Source organism: Delphinapterus leucas, chromosome 7 (genome assembly GCF_059928025.1).
Source record: "Delphinapterus leucas isolate spDelLeu-1000000601 "Yukka" chromosome 7, BTC_Dleu_Yukka2, whole genome shotgun sequence".
Lineage (NCBI taxonomy): Eukaryota > Metazoa > Chordata > Mammalia > Artiodactyla > Monodontidae > Delphinapterus > Delphinapterus leucas.
The window spans coordinates 92032675-92055693 of NC_143135.1; the positions used below are offsets into that span (position 1 = coordinate 92032675).

A 23019-nucleotide genomic window follows, 5' to 3' on the forward strand; every position below is an offset into this window, starting at 1 on the left:
CATAATTGCATTACGACGTCATGCAGAAACCAGACACCCTGGCTCTGAAGTGAGTGCGGCTCTGTGAAGTAGGATTTATTAAGGTATCTTAATCAGGAGACTGGAGAGATGTGCTAGCCCACCCCTGTGAATCAACTTGTGGGGTCACTATATTGTTTGATAACATTCTAAGTGTACAGGCAAAATGCAAACAGTAACTTTCCAATAGAACATAACGTAGGCTCTAATTAACTTGAAAAATGAGAGTGCCTAATTGCCCTAACAGAAGCTGTTTCAAACTTCATTCTGCGGCTGCCTTTAAAAAATAATCTTTGCGCTAGGCCTAGGAGAAAAATAGGTCACAGAAAGTTGAGCTGGACTTACGGTGGTGTAGGGTTATGAAATTAAAAAAGCCTCTTTGAGCTACTGTCTCTTTTAATTTTAAGTACAATGAGGGAGAACTTTATTGTACATTTATTTTATATGGTCAAGAAAAAGCAGTCCCACGTTCCTGCAAACCCAGTAAGTGTGTATGGTCTTAATAGTCACTCTCTAGCTGTTTTATGAGTATAATTAAACAAGGTATCCAAGGGCAGGGCCTGCACTGCTATCTGAAAGATGAACATTTCACTGAATATCGACTTTCAGTCTCCCAGGCATACAAACAGTTTATGGGACCCTACCTTGAATACATTAAACATCACCTATATTTCACAGTGGCAGTATCAGATATTTTCAAAATCAAAAGGCTCAGACAGTGTGTCAGATTAGAGACACCATCCATTTAACCAAGTAGCAAAAAAACCCCAAAACCAAAAACAACAACAAAAAAAACCGCATGCGAGGCAGCTGGGCAATGTTTAGCTGAAACAGTCATGTGTAAGCTCCACTGTGGCACATTCTAATCCTTTCATATGGATTCTCTCCAACTTAGAATTGTTCATTGAGTGTGACAGACTGGGGGTTTAAAACTAATCCACAAATTAGTCCGTGGTCTCAAACACAACGGGTGCCATAAATGAAAATGAAAATCCAGGAACGAAATTAAATTCACAACCTTAAATACTTTTTCTTCTCCAACTGCGCTATGGTACTCCTGCTTTATAATGCCCAGATTCACTGCAAGGCTGCATTTGGGGGGAAGGGGGGACGGTATGAGTAGGCTGTACATTAAAAAATGCATAGGGTAATAACCCAATCTGCTCAAAAGCAGAGCTTAATTGTAAAGAATTTAAATTCTGCCATTTTGATTGTCATAAGCGTAAATGAAAGCATACTAAGCAGTCCAGACATATTTTAATACACTTTCTCTCAGTTTATTTTCTTACCTAAAGTCAATAAGGAGCCAATGGGTTTTCTTAATTGAATTCCCCTTCAGTTTGTGTTATGGAGCTGCTTTAAAGCTAGACGCTAGGGTAGGCAAGGACTTCCCCTGACGGTTTTATTCTCACGATGGTGCTGTGCTGGCCAATATATATTAAGTATAGTTCCCTCTTTTTCTTTCTTCTTGACATATTTGAAATCTATTGAAAGCAAACATACCTGCTGGAAAATTAAACTTTGAAATTTATTTTCTACTGGTTTCCTGGTTAATTTTCTTTCCATCTATGTTCAGCTTTAATTAAACTCCCATTGCTCAGGGATGGGAGAAATGGATAGGAACAGAACTGAAGCTAAAAGGCCCGAATAGGAGACTCACAAGAAAGCTTTCTTCTGTCTTCCTGTCATCTCCCCTTTGAGTGAAGAGATTGTGTGCCACGGAACAGCAGGAAGGGGAGTAGGTTGTTGTTGTTTTTTCTTTCTTTTTGGTTAATTTCAAGTTTTGTTAAAAGCTTCTTCAGAATTGTTCACAAGTGCTACTGTACCCCTGAGATCGTCTCATTTGCAAACCAGATGTTCTCAAAATAATAATAATAATAACCACCAGTACCCTGGTTCCATTTAACAAGGAAAACAATTCCTATCCTATGTTGTGTCCCTGCTGGGTGGGAGGAGGGACAGAGAGGGGTGAGGCACCGGTGAGGGGAGGAAAAGAGAGGGATGCAGGAGGGTGATGGTGGGGAGAGGGCAGCAGCTCTAGAAGTAGTAGTTTATATTCATCTCCTGGAGGGCTGGGTCCTTCCTGCCAAGTCCTTTATTTCCCACCACTGAGATAGCTCCAACTTTCTAATCCTAAGAAACCTGTATTTATGAGATTATTCTTTTGCACTGTTGTGCATGAATCTTTAGTATGAAAACATGTCAATTCCCTCTCTCTTGGATTATTTTTCAACAAGGAACATAAGAGCATGGAAATGATGATAGAAGCATTAGGAAAAAAAAAAATCTCACTGACTTCCCATCTCTCATTCCTTTTTGAAAAAAATGCAGAACAGGTGACCTTCATCACTAATTTCTTCCATTCCCTCATAAGTCAATATGGGTCAAAAACTGGTTGGCTATGATGCTATTTGTAATAAGTTTATCATCATCAAAAAAATAAAAATGTACACACTTAAGACAGTATGGAAAAACATGGTCCACGCACTTTTGGGGCAAAAACTTGGAAAGGGAGCTCGTTACAAAACAGGTGGCTCATGAGTGTCTACTAGTGCCCTAATAATATTCTTGTCACCAGGCATACTGGTATGTATATCACTAACATTCGATAAGTATTCAATAAATGATGAATGAAAAACAGCCTTGATGGAGTAGATGCCAACTCTAGAAAAAAGGCAATTTAGTAAACATTCTAGGATGAGAGATGTGTATTTCCTAGCAACGATGGCTTAATATATATCCCGAATACAAATACACACAACAGACACAAACACTGACGATGGATGCTTGAAGTAAAGTTAGGCCTTCAGGCTTAATTTCCAAAATGCCATCCTTTCTTATCCACATTCTATCCATTCTTTGATGGCACAGACCAAATTCTACGTCTCCTGTGACAGTCTCTTCAATCTTCTGAATCAGCCCTAAGTGCACAGTATCTCCTGCTTAAGGAGTTCCAATGGGTATAACCTATTTCCTCAGCTATATTTTAAGGGGTTCCAAGAATTTTCTGTCTCCGTGGGCACTAGCACAGTGCTGTACATATTATGGGTCCTTGATATGCGTTGAATGAATGCCTAAAAGCATTACCCCTTATGTCATGCAGATATCAATAGCACAGAGTAGGAATCATGACGCTAAGACCCTGGAGAACAGACAGCTCTATGTGGAGCAAAGCTCTCTATTGTAATATAGCTGGTCATGCTACAGAGTCAGTCTTAAGACAGGTGTACTTCTTTCCTTTGTATTTAGGAAACTGAAAGCATGTGCTTGGTTGTTGAGTTTCCCCAATTTGGCATCCGCCGGAAGGATAAGGGCTGTTCTCATCTTCTTTATTTATGTGACCTGACCCACGTTACACACACAAAAAAGCTTAGGATAGGAGGCTATGAATACCAAAATAATAATGTGAGCCTGGGGGTGGGGCTCACTTTCTAGAAGGTATATTGGGTACTGAGTGATTAGATACCAATAAGAAAAACCTTACTGTTTTCTTTTCCAAGAAACACAAAATATTTAATTGGATATGGACTTTCAAAAAGAGAAAAACTCATTTATAAATGACCTACTTCATTCTTATGAAAGGATTCTTAAATGTGTTTCAGAATTCGGCCCTGTAGCTATTCATTTCTTATTCTAAGGTGATTTTAATTTTTTAATTTATGACAGTCACATGTATAAATGTGACCTACGGGTTGAGCTCCTCCTGGCCTGAATTTTATATTTAAGCTGCTAAGGGTGTTTAAAACTGAGTGCTGAGTGTTTTCTATGGTACTTCTCATCAAGCATGTAACTCAGGGCAAAACCAGGCAGAAATAAAACAATACCCACATTAACTATGGAGGGAAACACAGAATATTTTCCTAAGATGATTGATCCAACTGGCAGACCGGGGCAAAAGCTATCACCAAACACAAAAACAGGTATTTTTATGTACACCTAATATACAAAGTCAACTAATTTCAAAGAAAGTTCAAAACAAAACAAACAACGCCCTCCCCCCTCCCCACCCTCCCATGGCAGTAGACTTTTCTTTGATTCTGGGTTTTGAAAGGAATTTGCATGGAGGCCTCTTACCCCGGTAATGGTTGGCTGTCTCTGTATTTTCACAGAGGATGCCGGGGATGGATTTAAAGTGCAATTTAAATTAGGCATTTTGCTCTCCTATAATATAGCATATATCTTCATGAGTGAAACCACGTGGACAACTTGATATTAAAAAAAAAAGGGAGTGGGGGTCTGCCAGTAGCAATAGTCAAAACAGAAATATATGGTCAGAAGATTAACGTACATGAAAGAGAACAGAGACACCAAAGAATCTTATGGGAAATCACAGGAGGCTCTGCGTGGCTCCCATCCCAATTTTATCCCTCAGATGGTTTCTTATTTGGAAAGCGATTCTAATGACATTAGTGGCTGAACAGTTATAAAACCATAACAATGTTGATATGGCAAATTGACATCAAATACTCCTTTCAGTACTCTAGAGCCTGCAAAAATCTTCTGCAGGTGAATCTACCTTTAGATGTGGCCTTCACAGGTAAGTCAGGAGAGCTTCCCCATGCAGGACGGATGGGAGGCAGAGGCGCCCTGCTCCTCCCACCCACCTGTGATTATGGGTGGGCAGCATCGGGTCAGGTTGGGCTTACAATTCCTCTTTTTCAAGGGCCTCCAGGATGAAGATTTAACATATTTTGAGGGAGTCAGGCGACTGGGAACTCACAAAGGCCTGCCTCCCTAACAGGGAGAACAATTCAATTATTCTGGTTATGAAAGATAAAAGATAACACTGGAACACTTCCTTTCAGAGACATCAGAAATCAACTATGACCTTTCGAGTTTAAAAACATTTTTCGATTGCATTTAAAAACAATTTGTACGTTTTTCTTGTAATGAAACGCTGACCTAGGGAATGGGTTTCAGTCACTGCATTTGCCTGGGAGAAAAGAAGTAGATGCCCGTGGGCTTCCTCTTCCTCGTAGTTTCATTTTAAGCTGAGGCTTTATGTTAGTATCACTAGATTTAGCTGTTGAAGCTTTTAAGGCTAATGGTGGCTGTAATGTACCAAACAGTACAAGAGAGGAGAAGAGTGGAGATTAATTTAGCTCTCCATTTGTCAGGATTCAGTCTGGAAGATTTCTTAGGAACCAATCTAAATCTAGGGGATAGCCTGGACCTTTAAAATGTTACACGGAATCATTCAGCTCCATAACCTTTAATCTGTTTGAAGAAAGGACCAAATGTTAAATTCCACAAGTACACTTTCTGGGCAAGATAAATATATATAAGACTGCTTGTTAAGACACAGCAAGCCTGTAAGATCATATCCATTAAGGCAGTGGATTCTACAATGTTGTTTTAGTGGCAATTTTAGTGTAACGACTCTTGGGTGTGCCAGTGAGAATCAGGGCATTCATCACCACAAATGCATTTTGTGTGTAGAGCAGGTTCAGCTGCTAACATCAAGAGGCCAAAGTGCACCTATGAGATCATCTTATATTACCTTGAGCAAAGAGGCCAGGAGGAGAGGAAGAGGAGAAGACAAGTCCCTATAAAGGTACCTGTGATGTGGACAGAAACATAGCATTGTTTGTTTTTAAAATTTCCTCTTAAATGGAGTCTCTGTGGTTGTAACTGTGATAACAGTGGGTTGTAGCTGTTTGAAGACGTGAGATTAGCTTTAGTCTGGAGTGAAGGTTTAGGAGCTGTGAACTGAAGCGCCTCTACTGAGTCTCTGAGATTGATGGTGAGGGGGGAGGAGTTAAGAAAGGTCTTTTTTAAAAAAGACTAAGCTAGTGAGAGGCCAGCCACAAATGAAAAGTGCTGTTCCATATTAAATCCAAAAATGGGCAGAAGACCTAAATAGGCATTTCTCCAAAGAAGATATACAGATTGCCAACAAACACATGAAAGGATGCTCAACATCACTAATCATTAGAGAAATGCAAACCAAAACCATTATGAGATATCATCTCACACCAGTCAGAATGGCCATCATCAAAAAATCTACAAACAATAAATGCTGGAGAGGGTGCGGAGAAAAGGGAACCCTCTTGCACTGTTGGTGGGAATGTAAATTGATACAGCCACTGTGGAGAACAGTATGGAGGTTCCTTAAAAAACTACAAATAGAACTACCATATGATCCAGCAATCCCACTACTGGGCATATACCCTGAGAAAACCATAATTCAAAAAGAGTCATGTACCAAAATGTTCATTGCAGCTCTATTTACAATAGCCAGGAGATGGAAACAACCTAAGTGTCCATCAACGGATGAATGGATAAAGAAGATGTGACACATATATACAATGGAATATTACTCAGCCATAAAAAGAAACGAAATTGAGCTATTTGTAATGAGGTGGATAGACCTAGGGTCTGTCATACAGAGTGAAGTAAGTCAGAAAGAGAGAGACAAATACCGTATGCTAACACATATATATGGAATTTAAGGGAAAAAAAATGTCATGAAGAACCTAGGGGTAAGACAGGAAGAAAGACACAGACCTACTAGAGAATGGACTTGAGGATATGGGGAGGGGGAAGGGTGAGCTGTGACAAAGCAAGAGAGAGGCATGGACATATATACACTACCAAACGTAAGGTAGATAGCTAGTGGGAAGCAGCCGCATAGCACAGGGAGATCAGCTCTGTGCTTTGTGACCGCCTGGAGGGGTGGGATAGGGAGGGTGGGAGGGAGGGAGACGTAAGAGGGAAGAGATATGGGAACATATGTATATATATAACTAATTCATTTTGTTGTAAAGCAGAAACTAACACACCACCGTAAAGCAATTATACTCCAATAAAGATGTTAAAAAAAAAAAAAGAGAGAAATGTGGTATTTATGCCGAATGAATGAAGGCCTTGACCGCCTTAAAATGTAAACCTGACTAGCTACCTAGACGGAACCTTCTACAAGGAGAGGTAATCAAGGCTGGCTCACACCAGCCTTCTTCTTTGCAGAAGACAACTTCTGCAAAGACAAAACAGACCACAGAAGGGCTTTCTTAATGGGTTCACACCTGCAGAGCAGTGGCGAAAGGGGTGGTGTAATTTACACTGACATCCAAAGGGCCGTTCATAGGAAACTATGAAAACCTGGTAACAGCAGCTCAAGCTTAATTGGTTTACCACCCGGATAAGAGGTAAGAAATCATGAAAGGTAAACACCTGGTCCGCAGCAAGGAAAGTTGTTTGCATGGTTGCTCTGGAAATCAGTCAGGGAGGAGCATCTTTGTTGCGCTTATTAAGGATGCAGAAAGTGGGAGGAATCTCTGGCACTGCTAACAAACTGAGTTTACTTAAGAAGCAGAAGAAACTAACAAAAAGCTAAAAGGGAAATACACACAGACAAGAATTTAGGAAGCAGCCTGGATGGAGCCGAGTTTAGGGTGAGACACAAAAACCAACTGATGGATTTTCAGAAGCTTTTCAATTAAGTGCAGGCACTGATGTTTTCGCAAACATCATTCAGAACCATGCTCTCTAGTGGCTTATTTAAAAGTTCTTTGTTCCACTCTAATGGATAGAAAGGTGAAGAAAACTGAAATTAGACAATCTATTGTTATATTTCATAAACCGATGAGGCCTCCTCTTTCACTGAACACTTAGAATTTTCATCATGTCTATCACACCAACTCCTGTGGAAACTGAAAATGTCTCCGGAAAGTCAATGTAAAGGATGGCCTTACCTAAGGAAATCTTGCACGTCTAGTCGACGTGGTGCGGCCATAACCTTTCCCACCCTGGTCGGCAGAGAAGACAACAAGTCTCCCGGACAAGCGACATCAAGCACTGAGAGCCGCTGGGGACCAACCAGGAAGGGGCTGGAGGACATAACCTCCTCCCTCAGTGACGGTCAGCAAAAGGAGACCGCGAAACTCACTTTGAATAGGAGTTTCAGACAGTCCAAAGAGCTAAACCACAGAGTGACAACTGCAGTGGCTCCTCCAGTGTTTAACGGAGGGCAGGAAGGGGTACTCGAATGCCCAGAGTGGAACAGACAGTGACTCCCCAGGTGACACACGGTCAGTGGGTACTCTCTGGGGCAGGAAGGATGATGCATTTAGGAACATGGCCCACGTGGACATGTTAAAGGGTGTGTATTTTCCTTCACGTGGATTAAGATGAAATTAAGGCAAGAAGAAGATCCAAAGCCGGGATACTTACCATTTCGTCAACCGTGGCTCAGCACAAGCTATCCGCGTGTTCTCTAAGAGCCAGGCTGCCATTTCCCCCCTAGCATTTTTCTTTGCATGGTGATGCTTAAAAAAGAATTCTGCAAAATATCTGATCTACTGTTAAATGCTTGGATGTTAAAGTCTTTTCTGAGGTCCTTAAGAGTCGACTTGAGAACACAGCATCTAACGTCTTTCAAGTTCCCAAATAAAGGAATAATTCCATTCCAAGGAGTTAAAGGGGCCTTTTAGGCTTCTTGTTATACATACCAGAAAGACAGTGTACATTCAGGACATCTGCAATGGCAATGAAGGTACCATACCTGCGATGATGGTAAGGATGGTGGTGGTGGTGGTGGTGGTGGTGGTTGTTGTGAGAGGAGGGATAGTTGTGGGGGGATCTGGATAAAGAAAAAAAGGAGAATCAAACCCACAATGCTGAGCACAGCGGTGATCAGTAACGACACAACAAAGGCGTGAAGACGCTGACATGTTGTTTGATGACTTCTCCCTTTAAAAACCAAAGACTCCCCCCGCCGCCCCAGCCCCGCAAAAATTTATGTCTTATAATCATAACCCAAGGCCTTATTCGGAAGAGCTAAGAAAAGAAGAAAAGAGATTTGGGGGCTTCCCTGGTGGCGCAGTGGTTAAGAATCCGCCTGCCAATGCAGGGGACACGGGTTCGAGCCCCGGTCCGGAAAGATCCCACATGCCGTGGAGCAGCTAAGCCCATGCGCCCCAACTACTGAGCCTGCGCTCTAGAGCCCACAAGCCACAACTACTGGGCCCACGCGCTGCAACTACTGAGCCCGCACACCTACAGCCTGTGCTCTGCAACGAGAAGCCACCGCGATGAGAAGCCCGCGCACCACGACGAAGAGTAGTCCCCGCTCGCCGCAGCTAGAGAAAAGCCCACGCATAGCAATGAAGACCCAACGTAGCCATAAATAAATAAATAAATAAAATAAATTTTAAAAATTTTTAAAAAAAAGAAAAGAGATTTGTATCAATGAAGTGAACTAGGGATGAGGTGATGAGAAGTAGAGAAGGGAGGAAAAATCAAAACATATGACACGCCCCCCCCACCCCCATCCGATTTCAAAGGGTGAGGTTAGACCAACTCAGCCCCTGAGAGGGTCCGACAGTTGTCATTTCGTTTTATGCTTTCACCGGTGGGAGAAAGGAGGAGATGGCGCTGATCTATCTAAAGGGCTCCTATAGGCCAAGGGAAAGTGTGCGCCTGCCTCTTGGTCTCTGACTGTTAACGTCATTATTCTCCATCAATACATCCCAGCAGGAAGTAAAACTACTTCTATACTTGTAATAAATACACAGAAGAGAGAATGTCACCACTAAATATCAAGTTCCAGGCATGTGAGATTTTACTGAGATTTTATTTTCTAAAAGTCAATAAATTTTACAACTTATAAAGATTAATCAGTTCGTTGCCTTTGCTCAAGCCTGACCTACGTGGGCGACAATGATAAAACTGAAGAATGTTTCCAGCTTGTAAACAAGAGAATTAAATGTAAAAAAGGCTTAACCCTCCAAGACAGGAATCCGATAGGGAATCCTCTGTCAGGTGTCTGATATACTGTATATTCTTCTATCATCTCCAAAATTATTTGGGGGAAAAGAGAAGGCAAATATGAAAGAGAAAAAAAAAATCTCAGCCCAACTGATCAAACTGAATGTGTTAAATTGTCAGCAAGACTTTGACCTAAGCAATCATTCTGCTATAATAGAGCGTAAGACGATTTGAAGGCTTTTGATTTTAAATTTTATCTAACGCCCGTCAACTTTTTCTCCCTGACACATCTGGTGTCCTTTTATCTCCAAGTGAGCTCTCAGACTGTCTAATTAATACATCCAAACTTTAATTATATACGTGTCTTTATTGGGTTTGGCGGAACTTCCTGGAAGTTTACGAAAACATTATCTTGGCGTTTGGTTATGAGGTCTGCTTAAAAGATTCCCACCGTTGATCAATAATCAGTTTTAATTTTCCTCACGAACTTCTCTCACACGTACACAAATGTACGGATTTGACAGGGAAGAATCAAGAGCAAACCTGTCTGTTTTAGGGGAGACTCTGTTCATTGAAGTTGGGGATGCCAGCAGTTTAAACGACTATTGAAAGCAGCCTCACACATGAGTGCAAAAAAAGAATCCATTAAAAAAAAAAATCTCATTCTCTTCCAAGAAGTATAAATGATTCATAATTTCAAACTACCTTGTTAGAAGAAGAACGGACAGTACACGTTCAGTCTTGCTTTTTGGAGTACTTTCTTATGGAGGCCACAGGTGGGGAAGCATTTTGTGACCTGGGAGACCACTGGATGCACCTACATCCTGCGGCAGGTGCAGGTACAGGTGCAGGTAGGGACGCAGGTGACCGAGGGGCACCGGTCCCTGAAGACAACCTGCTCTCTCCACGCCCCAATTCAGCTGTACCCAGAGATGTGCCTTCTCTGTTCTGATTCAATGACAATATTTATCACTGAAAAGGAACATCTGTAGCTGGTATGCTACAATGCTATTTCTGTCTCTATTTCAAAAAGTATTGGCACAAAATGTGCGATGTCCACAATACAATCAAAGTGCACCTGAAGGTGATTTGAAATTACCATTACCAACAGGAGTGGAACAGAGACTGACTAACGAGGGCAGAGACTTCAGAAAAAAGGTCACTAGTTCCTTTCATTTTGTGAAAATCACACACTTCCAATTATTTTCATCACTACTGGGGTAACTTGTCCTTCACATGTGGCTCAAGTGACCTAAATGAATTAGATTCCGTTACCAGGTGTAATGCCTAGATCATTTCTAGCGATAAGAGCAACGTGAGGTCACTATTTAAGAAAATACAGAGTTGGAGTTAATAAGCTATGTTTGACACATAGACGCTAAAAGAACAAAACCAACTGGGGCTCAGGCGCTAACCAGATAGATTCGCCAAGTATAGAAGTTACCTCTAGAGAATTAAACATTTTAAAAGCGTGTTAACTCTGAGTTCATAAAGAACTTTGAAAGCTACTGTAGTAGGACAATAAATTGGCTTTGAAAAGAAAACCTACTCACCATCTTCTCAAACTGCTAGAATATTTTATTACTAGACAAGCAACACCTCAGGTGAGTGTTCTAGCCTGTCATCCCAAGCATTACTGCTAGTACAGGTTACGGGAGGGAGGTAGCATATTGTGGATCTAGCAAATTCCTAGACCAGGCGAAGTGCACCATCTTGGGTTGGGGAGATAGGTGGAGGTAGATGTGCTTGCCTACATGGGCAGGTCTCTGTTTCCTGGCTTTCAAATAATGCATTCTGGCCCAGCGAGTTCATTCCCAAACGACAATCTTGCATTGGAGGGAACTGTTCTACCGGGAAGCAGAGAGAGTAAGAGAAACTACAAAGAAAGACACACATTTCACTGTAGACTTTAGAGTCAAAGTTATCGTGGCTCTGAAACATATTTAGTAACCATGTGAACTTGGGCAACTTATGTGACCTTTCTAAGCTTCCTTTTATCATCTGTAAAATGGGATGATGATGGCGCTTACCTCGTCATGTTATCGTGGAGAGCAGAGGTGATCGTGCATGTAAAACTGTCACCCTAGCGCATGGAACGAAGTGAGCAAGCCCTCAATAAATGCTAGCCAGAGCTAGGATCCAAAATTATTCAAATCTATCTATCAAATCCACAAAACCCTTCTCATCTTGAGATGTCGGAACAGTGGGTACAATAAGTCAAAATTGTTTTTTCCAGATAACTGAGTCTTCTGAATCAAGGAAGCACATAATAGACTGGTGGAAATTTGTCTCTGCTTTTCATAATCTGCCGTTTTAAAAAAGAGCTGAATGAAAGTCGTCTGTAAACCTGGATAACAGCAAGGCTGGGGCCTCGCATGAGGCTCAAACCCTGATGTTGAGCATGGGAGGGATGTAGAAGCAAAAGGGGGATGGCTGGAAAAGGGGCACTCGGCACCTCCTTGCACCTACACGGAGAGCCATTCCCTTCACTCTGATCTCCTTAACTACCAGGGAGAATTAATGCTATTATGTGTAGACCGCAGACAACATGGGTAGTGTGCAAAGAAATCACACCTCAGAAGTCTATACGTAAAGTGATCAGATGTGAGCCTTTAACTTTGCATTATGCTAAGGAAAACAAAACTCAGGTACAGGCTAAGGATTATATTTTAATATCCATGTAGATATGAGGTAAAGCATGCTTCTATTTCATCAAAGAGACCGCTACTCCTGTTTTCTTCATAAGGAAAGTGGCCAGGTTCTAAGACGTTACGGTGTAAATATCCCATATGTAGATTTACATGTGTATATGTGTATATTCACATACACTTACACTTGGATTATTTACATGGCTCACATGAAGAGAGAAATGCACACACGTGTTCATATATTTACAAGATACTGAAATTGTCATGCCTATGGTTACTCATTCTGTGTCATGTCAGCTCATGACTATTTTTCCTGGTGTAAAAGTAACCGAGAGAGTCAACTGGACAGAAGAGACTCAATTCGTCATCATAAGACTAGACAGGCAGTGCACTCCTCAACTAAACAGAGAATATTCACCAGACACAAAATTGACCATGAGCTATAAAATGGGAAGTAAGTTTAAAATGGCTGGTACAAGTAGGTGCACAATAAATATTTGTTGACTAGAAAGTGAAATTCATGATCATTGCTTTAATAATCCTGCAAAAAGATATTAAGAAAACAGACAAATTTTTTTAAAAAGCACTTCTGTCTGAAGCAGTAGCTATAGGTGGTTCACAGAGCTACCAAGGACCTTCTATTTTTTTCCCAAGTATTTGCGGGCTTGCGACATATGGAATGTAATAGCTTCACGCTGAAAGGAGGATAGTTGTGCTCATCAAAGCAGAAAGGCTAGCCCAGGTATCATCGGAAAATACCACTGGGAATAGACTTTCTGAGCTGAAAAGCCATTAATTGGTAAGGTTGGATTTCGCAGTCATTATTTCTAACATAATCTCCATAGCGTGCGCCTGAGGACAGAGCTTTCCTACTCAGCATGACCAGAGCCTGTGATCTAGAGGGAAGCCCCCAGGATTAGAAGGGGAGAAGAAAAGTTGCTGTCCTCCTAGTGGTAGCACTGGGGTCCACCTTGGGCCAGGCTTCTTTAATTCTTGAAGGAAACAAACTGTTTTTTTTTGGTTTTCAACTTGACCAAAAGCTCTAGGAGTGAATCACAAGCAGCAGCTACATAATAAATGCGTCAAATGGAAGAGGGCTTCGTCTTCTCACGTACCGTATACATACAGCATATAATCCGAATGAGCTTTCCCCACTATGTTGGAAGCCTCACAGCGGTATGTACCATTATCTGTCTTGTTTAGGTTATTGATGAACAGGTTGGGCCCCGACAGTACGGCGTGTTGAGGCATTTCATCATCGACTCTCACCCAAGTTACCATCACAGGCCTGCAGAGGGAATGGGAGAGAGACAGGGTGCATTATGATTTCCCACCAAGATGTCTGCATCAAACCTCTCACCCACACAGTAAATGAATCCCATGCAGGATGACACAATTAAAGAGGACTTATTTTAAGTTCAGAGAATTACAGCTGTGAAGGCTTCACAAATCTGTTTGGAATATCATTTTTTAAAAAATATTATCAGGTGTTGAAAAACTTTCAACAGACCAGAAGCAGGAGTCTCATTATTTCCAATTCATCTTCAACAAATCAGCAAATAAACTAATGTGCCCTATTTTTATGCCCTGCTGTGTGCTTTCACACCAATTCAGACAGGACAGAGCTCACCCATTGTTAATCATCTCATTAATTAGGGGGAAAAAAATCAAATCCTGGGCTAGTGATACATGCATTAATCTCATGGTTACTAACACGCCGAGATAGTGGCATAGAAAGTTGTGATATTTAAGTGGATTTCGAGTTTCACAGAAAGGAGTGGACTTTTACAGCTGAACAGTGCTTTCTTTGGCCTCTGCTGTTTGAAAAAAAATTACCTCTTCTCATTCTGGAAAGATGTAATCACTTCCTGTCCCCTTACCCCCTACCCATAACACACCCTCCACCAACCCAAGACCCCACCGCACCTTCCGAGGCCCCAAGCCACCTTATCTATGTGTTCCTTGGCAAAATGCCTGTCTTCCCTGGCTCTCCAAGGCCCTCACACTGCTCCCCTTCCCCTGTGTGTGCACCTGCAGGCCCCCAGCTCGAGGGACAGGCTCCCAGATCAATGGCTGTGGAGCGACAGCAACTCCACGTGAACTCCTGGGGTCCTATGGCACTTGCTCATCAGAGGGGAGTTTATTTTCGTGATTTAAAGACCACATTTGTATCCATCAGGAAAAAGCAAATTTCACAAGATGCTCCAGGGCCCAAATTGCACACACACCGAGTCTTTTTCAAACTCAGTGAATTTATAGTCCTTCAAGGCAGCCCCTATGAAATCGAGGCCACATCTAGGGCTGGGCCTGAAAGCTACCATTTCCCAGGCAGGGCCACAGAGATTCGAGCACAGAAGCAGCTTCCTTTCATTTTCTGCACTACCGCTAGGAGCAGCATCAGAACCAAAGACCCGTGCTTCATAAGAATGGGCACTCAAGACAGCCCTGTCAAGTAGCATTCCGGTTTTCCAATGGGATGTGAAGTCACAGTCTTTCTTTAATGACACATGGGTTTGTTATCACAACCCAATAAATTATTTTAAAATGAGCCCTGCATCCGTCTTCCTCGCAGGCAATGGCGAACGGCTCTGCCTGGCAATCAGACCTACTGTCCCGCTGCTTGAAACCATCAGTGGGGGTAAATGCTGAGAGCATTCACGGCATTTAACGGCAAGTTAAATTACCATTTTTACTGTATGCAATTTCTTGAGAAAATAAATAGGTGATATGCTAGAAGGGCTAGCAGTCAAGTAACCCGTGCTTTTCTCAGACAACCGTGGACCCGGGCCGATTTGAGAGGAACAAGCAAATACCCTCTCTGGCATCAATGTCCCGAAGGAAACATACAATTTACTGTCCCCGTGGCACATGCGACTGAACACAGTACCTTCTTCAGGGGAAAAAAATATAGAAACAAAATAGAGGTTAGCAAGCCATAGACCGTCAATGTAGTTAATGTGGCTGGTACTGTAAGTGGCAAGAGGCCTGAGAGAATTTATTTTTTTTGCCACTGGATCGTTTTGGAAGGAAGGCAATTTGCTACCTGGGGCCTAATTCAAACAGTTTACACAAAGAAAGAGCTGAATCCTTTGCAGTGTTCAAAGCAGAAGACTGCTCTGGTAAAGCTGGAAGTACTTAAAACCAAATAACTTCGAAACACCCAAGGAAAAGCGAAGCAGAAGCAAGACCATCTCCTCCTTCCTAAAGGCCATCTTTACAACTCCAAACAGTGAGTAGAGAGAGAAGCAAATCCTCGCCCCTGGAGAAGGACACACAAAATAGGGAGGGCTGACGTGGGAAGACAGCCTACTGCAGCCAGGCTCCCCTCCGGCTCTCTGTTCTCTCAGAGATCAGCGCTTAGCTGTCATGGGGAGAATTCTTTCCGAAGACTTGGGGGAAGCTTTGCGCAAATGCTCTGAGGTCCTTGTATGAATATGCTAGTTTGCAAAACTCTGAGAGGGGGGAAAAAAATCATAGCGAGGGGACAGCAGAGGGAGCTCAATGCTGGTTTTTGTTGGGGGCCAATAAAATCTGACTGCTCCCCATCACTACGTTGACCTGTTGTTCCACGTGAAATGGATTGCTTTTTCCCTCGGAAACAGTTAAAAACAATTTTCACTCTATTAGAAAGATGAAAGGATTCTTCCTCCTCCCCAAACAAAATGGAAGAATAGCTAAAGTGGTACCACCACATGGCTTTTGCTTTATTAGTGATAATACATGTAGTTTCTCGAATTCACTTTCATTAATTTAGCAGGGGCAAGTGAAGTAGCTTTTTTTACACTTTTCGATAAAATAAGAGTGCGAGTCTTTTCCCTTATGCAGTATGTATACATATTCCTTGAGAAAAATTCCCAAACCATTCCTCACTAACAAAACTATTTCTAGTAGTCACTTTTCCTTGAGGGAAGAAGCAAAATGAAAAGTAAGGCAAATTCATTTGCCTACAGCTGGCCCTACACACAGCAGCTTAATTTAAGTCTGAAAACCATCTTTCCAACAGCTTAGTTAGACATTAACACAGAAGGTAGCAGACATATCATTAGATTGTGGGCACACTCCAAATTTATTAGGATTATTTTATGTGGGTGAGAGAAAATAGTTCTGACAGTCATGTTGATGATAATAAAAGAGAATTCGCTGAGATTTCAGTCTTAGCTGGCGTTTCATTTTCCTCCCAATCTTCACCCTTAAGAACCACAGATATTTATTCCCCTTTTCACTGAATATTCTTTTAGTTCCTGAAAAATCTTCCATCCTTTACAGCAGGAGACAGGTGACAGGCCAATGAGTTGTGAACGCACATCTGTGTGTTGTGACATTTACTGCTCCTGACCCTCTGCCAACCTTGGCCTTCAGAACTTACTGGGGCTTCCCGATGGCTTCACATGTTAACTCAAGCGCGTCCCCTTCCCGGGTTAGGCCTTGTAGAGGATAAGTCATCTGAATATGCACTTGAGGCTTATCTGTGTGACAACAACACAAAGTATAATGTTTAGCAAATGATATCATCAGGCAGAACCAGACTTGCACGCTGTCACAAACCCCATACTACCAGCACTCACGCGCTTCTCATCCTCATGCCTTCAGTAAAATCCTTCTAATTAGTAAGTAATCCTGGCATTTGCTCAAATTAAACTGACTAATAACTCTAAGAAGCGAACCACAAATAGATAAGAGATTCATAAGCCAACCACGCCACATCAAACATTTCCTGTGAAATACATTTTGTTACATTTAAGTTTATCTCCAGACTCACTCAAGCTAAAGGAAACTCATTTGCCTTCATGCTGAGGTGAAGCCACAGATATCTGCGGTGCTCAGAACTGATACATTTTATCATAGATCATATATTACTATGTGACAATATGTTGTGACACTGCATATTAATAAGTTTGCCACTTCTGTGCTCTTGTTTTCAAATGGGAAAGGCAAAACTTCTGAATTCCACTCAAATGTCTAAGAATAAAGAACTGGGAGGCTTTGGTGGCCCCTAATGAAACTCTATGATGGCTCAACGTAAACATATCAGAAGGAAGGAAACTGACGGTTACCGAGTCTACTATGGTAGGAACCGTCCTTGGTGGTGGAAAAAGCCCAGTTTTAGGGACGAGAACATTGGTACCTAGAGAATGATGTAGGTTGTCCAAGGTCATAGAGGTAGCATAATGAGAGGCAGCCCCATGAAATGTGTGTTTGGAGGGATTATTGATTCAAACCCACATTTCCCAATGGCAATCCATAATTAAAGCCAAGTATACCGAGTATAGCTTCCTAATGCAGTCAGGTATTTAGGTATTCCTAAGTGATGTATTCCTAAGTGATGTATTCCTAGGCGTAAGTGAATACTTTAGTGATGTGGGTATTCTTATTTCCACTAGCTATTTAAAAACTGTGTTTGTGAGTTTGTGGGGCTGTGGGTATGAGAGAGGAACGCTAGGAGGTACAGGGAATGGGGAGGGAAGGGGGAGGGGTTGGAATTAACTTAGATACACACACAAATACATTTACAAATAAAACCTGAATGGAACTGGGAGGGTTTTTTTTCCCCCTTTGCTGAACTAATAAGCTATTAATCCCTAAATCATTTTTCTCATTTAATTTCATGACTTTGTAAATGTATATTTTTGGAAATGTACCCAAGAGGTAATAAATGTGAGAGGGCAAGACATCAGTTGGCTGAAAGGTGAAAACAATTGCCATAACTTTACTTTCTCGGACAATCACACCACCCAAACAACAGCCCCTTGGCCTTTTACAAGCAGTGGTTCGCTCATTATCATTCACCCTATGGTATCAGGGAGCAAAGAGAAATATGGCGGGGCTCAACCACCTCTACCTGTACACAGCCAAACAAGCTGCACGAGGTCCTCTCTAGGGATGGCTGTTTTCTGGATGTATTTTTACAGTCGTGTTATTAGCACTGGATCTTTCTGTCTCTGAAAACCACGTGGCATTCAAAACCTTTTAAGAGAGGCTTCTTGTACATCGGTGGGCACTGTACACTGAATTGGTAATGCTTCCTGAGGAGCTAAGTCACTTGCCAGTGAACATAAGTTAACTGGGACTGAAAGCTCCAGCTGACCCCTGAAAGTAACACGATTCTATTCTTAGACTTGTTGGCAAAGGCAATGTTTAAGAGGAAAATGGCCTAGAGGTCTCCAGATACTGATAGCTGGGTGGGGAAGCTAATCATTAAAGAAAGGCAAAAATACTCAAAAAGGATAAACAGGATGACCTTAAATGAGCACTGGCTGCTGGGCAAGTGTCCTGGGCACCCACCTTTGAGAGCTACAGACAATACTGTAGGCTAAATACAACCATTGGGTGACATATGTGGGTCTATTATTTTTGGTGGTATAATACACTTGCACACAGAGCTAGTTGGTAAAGTTTATTAAAAAAAACAACCCACAAGATATCAAAAAAAAAAAATGGTAGAAGGTTATGCCACTGAAAACACAGACAACAAAATACCGGCTCCCCTGCTCAGAAACAGCAACACTTCTGGAGTTTCTGGTTAGGGAACCTCTGTCATCCTTATCCAGGAACCATTCTGAGGAAACCTAACTTTAAAGCCCCAAATTTGGGCTGAAACGTAACATTTTCTTATAGGTTAATCTCTGATCCACAGAAGGTCTACATTTTCCATGCACTGCTGACTTCAGCCCATTAATTAAGGAGAAGCAGAAGGCTTGCTGGCCAATGTGGAAGGCTCTTTTGTCCTCTTTTCTCCTTTGCGTAATTTACAAGCAAACAGAGAGTGTATATTTTTCGGCACAGTGCACTAAGGGTTTTTACACGCTCAACTTCCATTAATAATAAAGACGGTGTTGAAAATCTATCCACCCTGCCTTTTCAGTACCACTGAGTTTGTTTTAGTTAAATGCTTTTTATGTTCCTAATGGCTGTTTGCCAGTTGTCAATTACTCACATAAATTAGGAATAACAAGCTAAGGCCTTGCTATACCTGGAATTTACGTTTAAAAAAATCATACACTAAGCCATAGGAAATACACCTTCAATTTTGATAACTGATTTTCCCAATTTACTCTCTAGGTTTCTGGAGAAACATCTACCATCTACTTATGGGTACAGCTGCCACAGTCACCTTAATAGGTCGCTGGAAAGGTAAACATTAATCTTGCTTGTATTATACAGAAAAATGTCCTCCTCTGTTGACACAGGCAGTATTTACGGGCATATTATTCGACCGTGGGCAGCTGAGCTATCTTCACGCCCAGCCTAGGAGCCAAATAGAGGGTCTGTGTGCCAAGATCCATCTCTGGGTGAAGGAAACTTAAAAAACAAATTCAATTCCCCCCCCTTTGGCCTGAAAGAGGAACTTGAGCCTTCCCAACAGGTGGAATAGAAACCCTGGGGCTCCACTGGCACCTCTAGAACCCAGGGCTGCTAAATTTTCCCAGGATAATCCTGACCACAATCCGAGTATGTCAAAATACTGAACACTCCAGATGGTTGATTGAATAGCCCAGAAGCTCATCATTTATATTTTAATTATGTCCATAAATCAAACGTTATAACCCACCAAATCTTTTCTGAAACAGGACCAGACTCCAAGATTTATTTCTAAGTAATGAGGTAAGGCCCAGAACATTTTCTGGGTGATCATTTTACGCCTCGGTTGGTGTTGGAAGGCACAAGGCTAAAAGCCAGATGACACTTTCTGCCCAAGTGCAATAACTGTCTAGAAATGTACTGCAGAATGGCTTAATGTCACTATAAAATGGAACTGCTATATAAAAATAAGAAAAATAGTTAGGTCTGTGCACTCATGGAACATTACAGTCACAGAGATGGTACCACCAACAGCTAATAAATTAGGTCGAGGGATCTGAGGTTTTCATAATCCACTGTAGTTTTTTAAAAACCCCGTAAAAGACGTTTAGCAAGCCTACTCCAGCAGACAAAATTCGTCCATTGGTCAATGTCGCACGGAGGGTTAAATACCAGGAGGCTTTAGGTCACACTACAGTAGCAGCCAATTAAAAAAATCATCTTAGAAAGACATTCTGATTTGATGAGACTTTCTTTAAATGGACTTTGTTCTCTCTATAAAGGGAAAAAAAAAATATATATATATATAAAAGGAAACTCTTAAAGAGGTTAGAATGGCTTGCTGGCAGATTACAATTGATTTCATGCCAGTCTGACCTTGTACCATATTCTATGATCTTTTCAGAAGATGAAACTCAAGACTCTGGAACCTGTATTTCACTTTCCTATGTAAATAAAAAGTCACGGTCTCCTTCTCTCTAGATTACCGCACTAACATATCAGGTCTTTAAAATTTCTTAGTTAAAAAAAGTACACCGTGGTTTCCTTTTGCCTGGGATATTATCCTCGCCATGTACCAGAGAGGAGCATTGCTGAGATAAGAGGGAAGGCGCCCTGACACCGCGGCAGGAGGAGACCTGTTAGCCCAGGGGCTCCTGATGCTTTCCCTGCCTGAGATTTTCTAAATCAGGGGACGTGGGCCTCAAATGTTCATTGATGTGCTGACTGCAAGCAGGCCCAGGAACCCAAGTGCAAATCTGTTCCTGCAGGCTCTTTGCATCCCTTACTTAGATTTCATCCAACATTCTGAAACACCTGTTAGAGTGAGACTGGATGCCTGTCGACCAAGTGTTCATTGTTTTGGGCCTACCAGGGAGAACTCAAGGGCAGTGTGGGCCCAGATGGAATCAGAATGGCTGGGAGGACGGTTTGGGTCAGTGCCTGTGCATTCAGGTGGGGAAGCACTGACAGAAGGGTCTTTGTCAATCATGGGGGATTACTGCAGTTTGGAGGAGCACGACGATGCCGAGATGCACCTGAGATTTGGTGAGTATTAGGGGCTGCTTGAGCTCAAAGCAGAATCAACCCCTATAACATGGCTGCCTAAGCTGTTGGGAGAGCCCAGCTTTGCTCTGAAGGAGGGCGATGTATCACGAGGTCATTGGGGCTGGTGAGAGAACACAGTCACAGCGAGCTCTCAGAGGACTTAAAAAGAACATCTTGCAAAAGGTTTGCTTCCCATTGTCGTAATACATTCACGAATAATTTTCACTGCCATTTATTTTGTTTGTTTGTTTGCAAGGTGAAGGACCTCCTGCTGTTACATCTGTTGTAGGAATTGGAGCACTTAAACTGCTATTCTTGAGGAGGGCTGAGCTATGATGAGTGGGATGAGTCAAACCTGGGGGGACGGATGTGGGACTGAAGAGCATGTGCCACATTACACAGTAAAATGAGGTTTCCTCTTGTTGCAACTTGTAAGTAGCTTTGTGGGTACTGAAATTACTGTTTACCCAACAGAATCAAATTTTATTCTGTGATGTTGTGGCAAAGAGTACTTTCCAGTGCCTTTGAAGTGGGGTGCACACTCACCCACACAGCACTCTTCCATATCTCTGAGAAATCTTCAGAATTAGAAAGTGAACACTGGGTGAGAAAATTCTCATAGCAAGATTTTCTGCACAAGAACGTTAGCTCTGTAACAAGAAAAGGTTTTGTTTTTTGTATCCCTGGTGCCTAGAACAGTGTCAGCGCCTGGCACATAGTAGGCGTTCAATACATATTTACCAAGTGAATGAATGAATGAGAAAGTGGGGGAACACTGGGGCATGGGCTTCTAGCTCTGCTACTGGTTAAACAAAAACAAAACAAAAACAGGCAGACCATGAATCCCTCTAAGCCCTGTTATAAGATACACAAGGCCCATTAAAATTTTCAAGTGTTTATTTGAGCACCCATTTGAACAGGGCAGCCCAAACTGAAAATGCTCCAATAGGAGCTGGGGGAAAGGTTTTAATAGAAAAGACACGGAAGTAAAGCAAGTGAATTATTTGATTGGCTAGAGCTTGAGCAGTTGCCTTTTTTGGGAAGCCTGGTTAGCTGTTTGTGATTGGCTGGGCGTAAGTTTCATTGCCTTGGAGTGCATTGGCTTTGGTTTAGGTTTTGGTTTGCCTACATAAGCTACCAAGGCATCAGAGTCACCTTATTAGATTGGTCTAATGGCCTCCTTGTTTAATCACTTTAACAGCCCTCATTGCAAAATACAATTCTATTTTTCTTTTAGAAGGTTAATCCAGCTCCCAAAATGTGAGGTTCAACCCGCGTGTCTGATTTACATACTTCCACTTCACTACGCATTTATTTAGCATTTTGGGTATATTTCAAGGTGGTATCTCAAATGAAATCATAAAGAATGTTGTTGAACCATTCTTTTTATCTATTTTTTGTTAACCACCTTAAGTATAGGAAGCTTTATTTGTTTGTTCAACATTTTTAAAAACATATGTTGTTTAAAATTGAAGTATAGTTAATTTACAATGTTGTGTTGGTTTCGAGTGTACAGCAAAGGGATTCAGGTTTACATATATATATATATGTGTGTGTTCTTTTTCAGATTCTTTTCCATTATAGGTTATTATCAATACAAGATATTGAGTATAGTCCCCTGTGCTAGACAGTACGTCCTTGTTGTTTACCTATTTTACATATAGTAGTGTGTATATGTTAATCCCAAACTCCTGATTAATCCCCCACTCCCCCCAGCGATCCCCTTTGGAACATTCTTTTTAGATTTTGAGATGTTAGCTTTACAACCATTGAACCTTCCACAGAATCAAAATCTGACCTT

General features: G+C 41.7%; 1 protein-coding gene across 2 annotated transcripts in view; it reads right to left on the minus strand.

Annotated features, from left to right (window-relative positions):
- CADM1 (cell adhesion molecule 1) overlaps positions 1 to 23019 on the minus strand; it is a 335513-nt gene that overhangs the window by 27444 nt on the left and 285050 nt on the right. For both annotated transcript variants that reach the window (XM_022559117.3, XM_022559115.3), the window contains exons 6-8: positions 16741 to 16840; positions 13490 to 13662; positions 8522 to 8599 (exon numbers count right to left, since the gene is read on the minus strand). In XM_022559117.3, coding sequence (XP_022414825.1) covers positions 8522 to 8599; positions 13490 to 13662; positions 16741 to 16840 — 351 coding nt within the window. The remainder of the gene's footprint in view (positions 1 to 8521; positions 8600 to 13489; positions 13663 to 16740; positions 16841 to 23019) is intronic.